The sequence below is a fragment of the Rhinatrema bivittatum genome, chromosome 2 (genome assembly GCF_901001135.1).
Source record: "Rhinatrema bivittatum chromosome 2, aRhiBiv1.1, whole genome shotgun sequence".
Taxonomy (NCBI): Eukaryota; Metazoa; Chordata; class Amphibia; order Gymnophiona; family Rhinatrematidae; genus Rhinatrema; species Rhinatrema bivittatum.
The window spans coordinates 580344124-580356266 of record NC_042616.1 but is presented as its reverse complement, the minus strand read 5'-3'; the positions used below and the strand labels follow the sequence as shown (position 1 = coordinate 580356266).

General features: G+C 42.6%; 1 protein-coding gene across 9 annotated transcripts in view; it reads left to right on the top strand.

Moving 5' to 3' along the window:
- Positions 1-12143, top strand: part of PTPRM (protein tyrosine phosphatase receptor type M) — a 1907823-nt gene that overhangs the window by 1065098 nt on the left and 830582 nt on the right. For all 9 annotated transcript variants that reach the window (XM_029591025.1, XM_029591024.1, XM_029591022.1 and 6 more), the window contains one exon: positions 8933-9134. In XM_029591025.1, the coding sequence (XP_029446885.1) occupies positions 8933-9134 (202 nt within the window). The remainder of the gene's footprint in view (positions 1-8932; positions 9135-12143) is intronic.

Genomic DNA, 12143 nt, shown 5'->3' with positions numbered 1-12143 from the left:
TTAAGCTCCCTGGTCTCTGCTCCCCTCCACCCGACCTCTTCCCACCCCTCTCTCCACCACAATCCTCCCTCTTCCTACCCCCAAGCATACACCACATCCATACCCAGACACACACTTTCATACACACATTCAATAGCACCAAGAGGCGCAGAGCTTTCCTCCTACCCATCTTACTCAATGGAGGTCCAAGGAAAGCTCCCCTCCATCCCACTCCCCAAACTAGCACACCAACCCCTCAATATAAACAGCCCTAAGAGACACCATGGTGCTCCCACAACCCAATTCTACTCCACCAGGAGGCATTCATTGAACTGAGCCTGTCAATGCAGTCCAATCAAGATGCCTGATCTAATGCCACTAGCAAGAATAACCACAAACATGTGGAGATGCACGGCTTCCAGTGTAGAATTTGTTTCCCACAATGAAACCAAGATGCCTCCAGAATTTCAAAACAATGAATTGCGCTGAACTGACAATAACCAAGCAGGCCTCCTGCCCCGCTCATTCTGCGCCTGCACAAGGCAGGGTAGGAAGAAATCCTCCTTAGTTGTGAAGAAAAGGACTTTATTTTCATGAAACACGCGGAGTTTAGCTGATTACAGTAGGCCAAATTTGATACCCCGCTTATATAATTTGTTGCAGGCCGGCAACATGAGTTTCCTCTTTGCTGCGGTGCTAGCCGAAAAATTGTTGAACAATAAAATCTTGCCACCATTATATTCCACTAGCGCTTTTTGCTTGAAGGCCCGCAGCAATTTTGTTTTGTGATCTCAATTAAGGATTTTGGCCATCACCGGCCGGGGCCTGTTTGCTCCATCTCGTAAAGGCCCAACACGATGAACCCGCTCACATTGCAGAACATCAGAGGATAATTCCAGGCCCACTTGTCTCTGTTACCACTGTTTTACAAACTCAAGCAGCTCACCATCCCTCACCGCCTCAGGCAGGCCTATAATTTTGATGTTGTTTCTTCGCCCCCGGACTTCTAGGTCTTCCAGTTTGTCTAGAAGCTCTCGCTGTTGAGTCCGCAGGGCCTCCACATGGCGTTCCACCTCCACCAGCCGGTCACCATGATCAGAGATGATGTGCTCCGCTTTGTCCAAACGCTTGGACTAGCCTTCCACTGCAGCCTTTATTTCCTCCATTGAGGATTGAATTTGTATCAGTCTGAGATCAAGGGCTGCAGTGACGCTCTGAGAAATCTGCAGCAAGGTATCTTCCGAGACCACCTCCAGCTCTTTCGCGCCAGAGGGAGCCACCGCCATCTTTACTGAGCCGGGCCGCCAAACTGCGCTCCTCCGTGTGCTCCTCTGTCGCATTCCACGTGCGATCAGGAGCTCCCTAAATATGTTCTAGAGGTTCAGGTGAGGAGCCGCGATTAGCAGTGCATGTTTGAGGGTTTTTTCGCCGGCCTGGGGAGCGGGACTTTGGAGCTCCGCTTCCGTGCTGCCACCGCATCTACGTCATCGGCGGAAGTCCCATTATGTTTCATATTTAAAATAGAATGCAGAGACTTTTTGAAAAAACATTTAGATAAGAAAAGATTTAATTTTTTAATGATTGAATGTAGATAAAAATGTCAAAATGTAACCTTTTAAAAGGATTGAAAAATGTGAAATATGAAAATGATGAGGCCAGACAATGCAACTGCAAATATTTCTTATGTGATTAAGAGCCCACCATTATATTTGGTTGCGGTGTTTCATGTCCGCAGGGCACCATTTGCACACGTAAGTGGGCCCATGGAGAGTTATGCTAGTATTTTATAAATGTATGATGGGAGCCACACACTTTATATAAAAATGCTTCTTTATGCCTCAGAAGTATGTGTGTATGTTTCAATATACATGTATATTTGTAACTCAGGAACATGTATACTTTAATTATTCAAAAAAAATGCACACCTATATTTTACCGATGAAATAAATGTAACAATTTGCATATAATAACCCAAAATTAAATAGGGAAGTAGGTAGATTTTAAAGTATGTACGTACATCTTATAAAAATAATAATTTCAAAAGACATTGGCAAATGACTATATTTTTGGCTAATCCCAGGTAATCATAATTAACAAATATACGATCACGTGTACTGGACTAAGCTTCTTTTCATATAGACAAAAAAATGGAAGAAACCTTTTAGTACATCTGGCCCATAATGTCAGGGCCTGCACATCCATTAGGCAAACTTAGGCGGTTGCTGACCCTTAGGGGGCACCGAAGAACAGCCAGGTGGTGCCATGAGCAGAGTTGCTTGCAGCAAAGAGGAGTAGAGATTTGTCGGGCTGCTCATGGCCCTAAGAAACATACAGTGGGCAAATCGAACGAGGTAGCATGAGTTGGGCCCGAGACTGGCAGGGGCGGGGCGCAAGGCAGAAGTTGCCAAGGGCATCTACTATCCTTACACCAGCCCTGCATAGTGTATGTACTTTCTGATGATCTGTGGTACATTTTGTGTAGCTTTTCTACCTAGCAATGGTTATCAGACATTTGAATGATAAAAAACAGATTTGAATGAAAATTTGTAGAGAAAAAGAAATGAGAGAAATAACATGGTTGTGGCAATCATCGTCACAGTTATGTGAGACTCATTTCAGAAAGGCTATTGTTATAGAAACAAGCAGGTGCAATTTAAAAAAAAAAATAAGCTAGCGTTTATTCGAATGCAAATGCCACAAAATTACATGTTGTTAGGTTTCTAAAACTCCCAGTTCTTCTTCTTCTTGTGGAACACCATGACTGAATACCTTGGGGAAAAACTGACAAAGGATTGCACAGATTAAGCTGTCAGATAGTAATCACTGTAAAAAAAAAAAATCCTTTTACCTGACCTAACTAGACTTGTATTTGTCGGGGGATTGAAATAAAAAAAAAATATATGAATGCTTATACATACAGATACTGTAAAAAAAAAAAAAGTATTTTCTTCTTCTTCTTTTCTTTGAATTCTAAGATATTAATGTTATTTGACTAGGAGTGAGTAAATTGTTAAGGTAATCATAATCCTTTGTGTCTGGGCTATTTTACACCGTATTCATGGAAAATAATTATATATTTTTTCTTTCTGTAAATATTTGTTACAGTTACCTTTTCTACACTTTAAATTCCATAAGAATGTATTATGGTAACTATCTATATATGTGCACATCCTTATCCACTAGCCACAAATTTACTTGTGAGATTGCTGGAGCACTTGCATTGTGGTTTATCGACATAGCATGATGAGTAGGATAACCATTCATATGCAATCCATTCATATGCAACATGCACTTGAAAAGAATTATCAGTGCCTCTGACACCAAAATATAGATTTTTCCTTTACTAAATAATAGCATGCACTGCTGAGAGAATGTTGTTATGAGGGTATCATAAATCAGTATATTATTGGATCAGTACTTGGTTATAATCATGAGTGGCCCTAACCACTAAAGTTATGTACTGTTAAAAGACACTGATTGAAAACATTTTATGACTAGGGTCAAACATCTTTAATTACAAGAAGGATAAGCCCACTTGCATGCATAAAGTGCATTTACATGCTTAAGATCCAGTTTTAAGTGTGACAATGCTTTTGAAAATCAGGCCCTTCTTGGGGGCAGGGTTGGGGAGGAGGTTGCACTTACATGCAGAAAAACTGACTGCATAGCTTAACAGGATAAATGTATGTTTGCATTTCTAGGATAATTTTAAAATGGAAGGTACTGTGCACACTTTCCCTTTGAAAATTAGTATACAGTCTGTGGGTAAAAGTTACCCACATGCTTTCCACCAATGTGTAGTTTTAAAATTACCCCCTAAATGTACTGCAGTGTAGTTATATTTTTTACATGTATTTATGCAGTAATTCCCAATAGATAAGGCATTTACTGCCACTCAATACTCTGTCTTAATGAATTAAAAGCCTGAGGCAAAGCTAAGAGCCTTTAACATATAGACTGCCAGTTTAATGCAGTTATTCCTTTTATGAGCTAAAATGTTTCTTTTAAAGAAGCATTTGATAAACATGAACACTGAAGTCACCAAAACAGTTCTTTCCTTTATGATTAACACCCTGTGTTCCAGAGGCATAGCCACAGGGGGCTGGCCCACCCATCTTATACTCAGGCCCAGCTAATTTCTATTGCCATTAAGTTTCCCTATGCTGCTGGGCCAATAGCAAGCAGCCAGAACTCACATACAGCAAGCTTCTTGCAGCAGCAGAAAAATAAGAAGACTGGTGGCAGCATTTGAAATCTGTGCCTGGAACTAGAGAGAAGATCAGCATGGCCCAGGCCAGGGGGCGGGGACCAGTTCTCCCTGCATGAGCTTTTTCGTTCTGTGACCAATGAGGGAAGTTTCTTTTTCCGGAGGCAGTGCTCGGTGAGGTGTGGCCTCGTGCCAGCTAGCCAATCAAAGAAAGGGAACACCGGAGTACGGCTGACTTGTGAGGTTCCCCCAGCCGTGCCCTACTCCATCTCTCATTGGCTGCCAATCTAATGATGGTGAAGCCCCTCCTCTCATGTGGCTCCGCCGTGCTAGCAGCTAGAATGGAGAAACTGTAGGGGCCTCTGTTCCTCCCTGCCACAAAGAGCCCTCTTCCTCTGTCCGGTTGCATGGCATCCACTCTCCTGCAGAGGCTTTTCCACCAGAGGGGCAGTCGGGTGCCTGCCTGAAGTAGCAGCAGAGCTCCAAGTCCCGGGCTACCTTTGGGTGAGGAGCGGGAGTTGGCTGTGTGTATGATGGGGGATGGGATGCATCTATGTACGATGAGAGGAAGGGACAAGGAGCAGGCTGCAGCTAATCTGTCCCTGTAGGGAGCAGACAGCGATGGATTGTTATTTCCAGGCAGACTACTCTAGCCAGCTGTGACCTAACACCCCCCCCCCCCCCCTCCTTTGCTGGAGAAATTGTGATTGATCTGCATAAAATATAGTGTTTCTGGGTTTTGGAAGTTGTTTTTTCTTTTTCCCATTACACTTTAAACAATATTGTACAAAATGGCTTTTGAGAACTAAGGCCTGGATCCATCATTCCGCTATAAATATACTAGAATGATGAGCCACAACGGGGGGAGGCTATAGTGAAGCAGGTGGTTGTATTGCGGCGGTGCGTTTTCACTGTAGATGTAGCTATTTACGGTGCTACCGCGGCCCCCTAATTTCCCTAAACCCCGCCCAAACTCCTCCCCTTCCCCTAATTTCAATGTTCAAATCGCGATAATGGCCTATCGCAATTTGATGAATAACACTGTAAGGTCATGCTCCACAGTGGGGCATGAGTTTGAGGGAGGGGGATCCAGGGGATGGATGGGTATCTCTGGGAGGGGGATGGGGGGGATAAGAGTAAGGCTGTGGGAAGTGAAAGTGATAATGATAGGGGTTGAAAGTGAAGATGTTTTGGATGATTTATCCCCCATGGCCTGCCTTTTCCCTAGCATTCTTAACCCTCATCCTCCCCACTAGGCTGGTGGGGGTCGAAGGGGGGGGGGTTAAATATGTGGCTGTGTGGGTGGGGGTCAAGGGAATGAGCATGAGGCTGTGAGAGTTGAGTGTGAGGCTGTAGGAGGTGTGGTTGGGGGTCCAGCGAATATGAGTGTGAGGCTTTGTTGATGGGGGATCTGGTGGGTTGTGAAATTAAAGCTGGGGGAATGAGAGAAATTGGTAGCGGGGATTATAAAGTTAAGCTGTTTGGGATGGGGGGCAGGGTAGAGGGAATAATACTCTGATCTCCCGTCCCTCTTCCTGTTGCCAGCAGATTCTCAAGTCTCAACCCTCATTGACTCCTCTAGACTCTCTGTCATTATAAGGGGAGGAGAAGTATTGAGAGAGACTTCTGAGGACAGGGACTGAGACGAGACTGCTTATGATTAAGGAAACTTGATTAGCAGGACAATTTGTACATGCTTTCCCAAGGTAATACACAAAGGGGCCGAATCCAAAAATCAGCAAGGAAAACAGGCGATCAGTGTTGAGTGCCTGCTTTCCTATTGCGCGCCCAGCACCTCTCTTGGGCCCGAGAGAGAATATTTAAATTAGGAAAAGGGACACTCATTAATTGAGTGTCCCTTTTCCTAACCTGACTGCCTGCACACGGTTTGTTTTTTTTTAAACTTTTGGTTTAATTTTGTGGCGATATTAAGTCTGAGGATGTACAGAAAAGCAATATTTTCTGCTTTTCTGTAAACGTTTTTTGGGCTGCTCATAAATTAATGCCTGCTCAGAGCAGGCAGGCGCACATTTTTTTGGGGGGGGATCTGGGAGAATATCTAATAGCCTCATCAACATTTGCATGTGATGAGCGCTATTAGTTTCGCAGAGGGTTGGACGCGCTAATCCCCTTATAGCATAAGGGGTTGTGGACACGCATCCAAAATGCACTTCCAACCATGGGTTAAACAGTGCGCTCGGCTGAGCGCACTGTTTTTCATTGGGCCCCAAAGTGCTATGAAAAACTTATGCGTGATAACAGTATAATACAATTACAGGTTCTCTTTTGCTGGTGTTGCATTGGTGGAAGATTCTGGCTTTTGGGGGTTTCTATTTCTAATTTGTGATCACTTATTATATATTTAGTAGTAATCTCTATCTGTGTTTTGCATGTGCAAACATGATTAGGTAATTTGAAGCATGTTTCTGTGTAAGGATCTGTAGCAGTCCAGCCCATTCTGTTTTCCATTCTGCACCTCTCAATAGGAGGGTGTCCTAACCTGTCCTGGAGGACCCCCAGCCAGTAGGGTTTTCAGGGTATCCACAATTTGCATGCACTGCCTCCATGAATGGCTAGGGGTCCTCCAGGACAGGTTTGGGAAACTTCTGTACTAGGGAACTGGTTCTCAATCTTTCATGACTACTGCACCCCTTTAAATAGTTTTAGATATCTGTGTACTCCAGGGTCACACAAATTAAAAATTTATAGCAAATACTATAGCTCAGGGGTGGCCAACTAACGGTTCTTGAGAGCCACAAATAGGCAAGGTTTTCAAGATATTCATTGTGGATATCCTGAAAACCAGACCTGTTCATGGCTCTTGAGGACCGGAGTTGGCCATCCCAGCTATAGCTCTTATTCAAAAAGATGTTTTAAGTGTTAACATGCCAAAATGCTCACTATTTAGTGTAGGCCCCACTATTTTCAGTGAGTCTTTTCATTAATAATAAAGCATTTTGGTGCCCTCTGTCTTCCCAATTTTGCTCTCTCTCCCATTGCCACTGAGGAATAGCAGCGAAACTGCCACTGCAAGTAGCAAGATTTGAGAGAGACAGCAGGTACCTTAGAGTTCATTGAAAACTCTGCACGTCCTGTCTCCACACTAGTCTTCGCTTCCTCCCCAGCTAAGCTGTTCTTGGGCATGTTGCAGTATTTGCAGTGCTGCTTTTTCATAGATAAGAAGGGGTGGGCAAGTCCGGTCCTCGAGGGCCGCAAACCAGTCGGGTTTTCAGGATACCCCTAATGAATATGCATGAAATAGATTTGCATACAACTGAGGCAGTGTGTATGCTGGTCTCTCTCATGCATATTCATTAGGGGTATCCTGAAAACCCGACAGGTTTGCAGCCCTCGAGGACCGGACTTGCCCACCCCTATGAGACCTTGGAATTAATGGTGTTTACTGTGACTGGTTTACTACATCAGTGCCAAAGTATTTATCATTGAAAATATAACTACCATGGCTCAGATCTTCGTGCCTAGTGCCCATCCATGTTAACCTTGGGCCCAACCAAAAAAACAGTTCCGACTATGCCACTTCTATGTTCCAGGCAGTCAGATCTCCCAGAATCCAACTGAACATTACATTTAACTTACAATAAGAAAAAAAAGATTACGTTTCTTAGAAAGATCATTTAATCAAGGGAAAAGTTTGATGACAGGCATGCATATTTCCATTTTTCACCCCAGTATTGTGGTTCAACATTTATCAGTGGGTACCACCAGAGGGTACAGTTGCATGGAACATGGAATGATGTTAGATTGCCACAGTATATTTGACGTTCTCTGATGGCGTATCATGCAATTTCTTGATACAAGTATACAGAAAACATTTCTTACCAAACCACAGATGTTTCTGTCTAAATATTCTTTCAGATGTCATAATTATAATAATACAGTATCAATATAAGAAAAAAGAATGTCAATTATCGCATTATATAATAACAGTGTTTGACTTAATATGCACAAATTACTACTAAAATGCACCTATTGAATGCAAAGAAAATAGCTGTTCAGTTTTTTTTGTATTTTTAAATTATTGAATGGGTTTCTTTTATTTCAGTGAACCTATTAAAAATACTTTACATGGTATCTTTCAGATCTTAGTAGTCAGGATTTTAGTTATAGTAGTATCTGTGTTTTATGGGAAAGGCACAAACAGTATAAATTTTAAAGGAATCTTTTTTTAATCAGAATATGAATTTGTAAATGTAATGCACAAGATCAAATGTAATTTCAGTGTTGCACTGCCTTCAACATTTGTAAAGTTTAATAGCAAGTATATATGTATCCACACGTAGTGCCTATGTGAAAAGAAGAAAATCTTTATTGTCACATTATAGCATGCAGGTTAAAAATTAGGTCCAACCCTTGTCCTATCTGTGTGTGATGTTGCTGGATTAGGTTGTTTCTCTTGTTCAGAGCCAGCAGTAATGTGGCTATACAAGAAAAATGACATTCTGAAAGTACATATCTTCAAGGTATTAGCCTAAACATGAACCCATCTTTTTCAGCTGTGATCCCACCTGTCCATAAATCCCTGTATCTAAAAAAAAAATAACAACTCTTAGCAGTTTTGGCTAAGTTCCTCTGTGTTTTCGACGGATTTAGGATTTGGAGAGTAAAAGAGAGCAAGATAGCTTGTTAGAAAACTGACAGTGCATACATCAGAAAGGTTTACTGGATCAAGATGCAATCTCTGTGTATCTGCTCTAGGTATTTTATCTCCTTCTCTTTCTATTACAGATCTCGTTCAAGGCTGTCAGCTCATTTGACCCAGAAATAGACCTGTCCAATCAAAGTGGTCGTGTTTTAAAACTGGGAAATGAAACTCACTACCTTTTTTTTGGATTGTATCCTGGGACTACTTATTCCTTTACCATTAGGGCCAGCACAGCAAAAGGATTTGGACCCCCCATCACAAGTCAGTTCACCACAAAAATATCAGGTATGGTTCTAAAATAACTCATATCTTTCAAGTCAAAATAATTTTGATTGCTGTTATTTTCTAATTATTTACACAACAGAGAAGGCACATGGAATATATATATTTTTTTTTTTAGTCTCACTACCCACACCTGCTTCCACCCACGCTCAAAGTATCTAATTTTGATCATAAACATTTAAAAAATATTTTGCAGTCATGCAGAATGGCATTTGGTGTGTATGTTTGCTTGTAGTGGTGAGAAGACCGTTATGAAACTTAACATATATGTCTTCTTGTGATTAAATCACACAGCTATTCTATATTATTAAATTTTAGGTTATATTTTATAAATAATACTGTTGAAAGTCACACATATCAGAGGAAAGGAACAGAGTACCCCAGAATCTCCAAATGAATGATAATATTGAGGAGTAAACAAGAAGCATCATCAGGTTTATCTATTGATTGATATACATAACTCCTTAACTTTTATCAAAGTGCAAAATAAAAGGTAGCTCTCAGGTGAATTTTCAAAGGAGTTATTCACATAAATGTAACATACTATCATAGCAATTTTCAAATGACATTTATGTGCGTAAATTGTACTTACACGACTAAATCCTATGATCAGTTCAATGGCATGTATTGTAGCAATTTCCAAAGCCCACTTACTCCAGTAAAATGCATTTACATGTGTTGTACCCAGCTTTATGGGTGTAAATGTTTTTTAATATCAGGCCTTAATTTTGTAACCTAAACTGAGAGGCCTTTGGGGTAATTTTGTAACATTGCTCATAAGTTATCCAGCAATATGGAGCACAAGGTACACCAGTTTTCAAACCGACACAAGTAGGCTTAAATCCACTTTTTAAATTATCCATTCAAAACTTTGTGGTGTGTGTAGTTTTTGCTGAGACAATTAATGTGCATACTTCTTAAAATTAAAAAGTACATGCATAAATCTCAACCTTGCCCAGACTCTACTCCCTGGAATGCCTTTCCTCTATGTATATAAAATTACATGCATTTACAGGTGAATTTTCAAAAGGATTTACATGTCTAAATGTGACTACTATTATAGCAATTTTTAAAAGCTCATTTACTCATGTAGGGGTAGATTTTATAAATTTGCGCGAGTGTGTACTTTTGTTTGCGCACCAGGCACGAACAAAAGTACGCTGGATTTTATAAGACGCGCGGCTACGAGCGTATATCTTATAAAATCCGGGGTCGGCGCGCGCAAGGGGGTGCACATTTGTACAACTTGCGCGCGCCGAGCCCGGCGTGCGCTGCCTGTTCCCTCAGAGGCCGCTCCGAGGGAACTTTCTTTCCACCCCCCCTTACCTTTGTTGCCAGATTTATGCCTGCCGAAAGCAGGCGTAAATCTGCACGCGCCAGCAGGCTGCTGGCGCGCCATCACCCGACCCGGGGGCTGGTCCGGAGGCCTCGACCACGCCCCCGGGCCGGTGCCACGCCCCAGGACTTACGCTCGTCCCGGGGCTCTGCGCGCGCCGGCGGCCTATGCAAAATAGGTGCGCCGGCGTGCGCAGGGCTTTTAAAATCCAGCTCGTAAAGTGCAATTACTCAAGTAAAACCCAGTTTTACGCATGTAAATGCTTTTTAAAATCAGGCCCACAGTGTATGAACAGATAAATGTGCACATATATCAGTAACATTATTTTCTAAAGGGCCATTTCTGCAGGTATAGGCAGAGCTAGCTTAACCATTAGGGAAACTGGGCAGTCGCATAGGGAAGCCACTTATGGTGGGCACCAAAGAGCAACTGCATTCACAATAAAACAATAGTTCTGTTTTGGTATAGTGAGTTTACTATATACATTCTGAATGTCTTTGTTGCAGGGTTTTGTGTTACTTCATAAAGTAGCCAGTAATGGAGATAATTTGTGTCATTGTTCCTGAGGTAGTCAATAAGAGGAGGAAGGAGATCAGGATTCAACAATGTCCGTAAGGGTCGAGCAAAGTTTTTTTTTGTTTTTTTTTTAATTATATTTAGGCAAGCAAAAGAGTTAAATCGTCAGCATCAAGCCAAATAATTGTATCAATAGATTCATGGTCCCCCAATATGGGCCACGTTTCAAGAAAACAGTGTCGGGAGGGAGCCCACAAGTAATTAGAAATTCATCTGAACAAAGAGTGGTGTCATGTCAAAGGAAGTAAATCCCCCAAACGAAAGAAGAGAAAAATTCAAAGGGGTTTCTGAATAATGCCTTAGAGCATTTCTAATTATGCTTTTCTTGAGTTTGAGGGACACAATTTTCCCCTCTCCTCATCCCTTGTGTGTATGTGTGTGAATAATCTTGTCTCCTCTTTGTCGTGCCCCCCCTCCCCATTGTACTGTCCACATTGGAGCCCTCTGCTCACTCCCTGTGTGTGTCTCTGTGTGTGTGTGTGTGCACTATTTTCTCTTCTTTGTCTCCTTCTCACTGTCCAGTCTGTAGTTCTCCCCTCCCCTCCGTGAATGTTTGGGTGGTAATGGAGTGAGTGTAGGGAGGGGATTGTGTGGGTGGGTCATCCTTTCCCCTTCACACTGTCCACTTTGTCCCTCTCTCCTTGTTCCAGTGTATGTGTGGGAGCAGGAAGGTGGGGTATGTGTGAGATGGGGGGAGGTAGGCAGGTGGTGGGGCGGAGTGCACACACATGTACCTCCATACTCCCCTGCCCCACTCTTTACTTTGTAGACCTCCCCTCTCGCGTTGTACGTGTTGGGGAATAAGTGGGTGGGAGCACTCTCCCCCACCCCCACCCCAGGAGTGGGGATGTCTATGTATATATAGGAGCGCTCTTTCCCTCTCTCCTCACTCCTACGTTTGTATGCGTCTGTCGGGAGAAGTTGTTGGGGTGTGTTGCAGGGAGGTGTTAGTGTGTGTGTGTGTGTGTGTGGGCGGGCACCTTCTTTCCTCCTCGCGCTCTCCACTTTTGCTCCCCTCCTCACCCCCTGGGCCAGATTTAAGAGTTTGGAACCCATAGGCAGGATGTCATGGTGGCACCCCATTGAAGCTATGCTAGCAC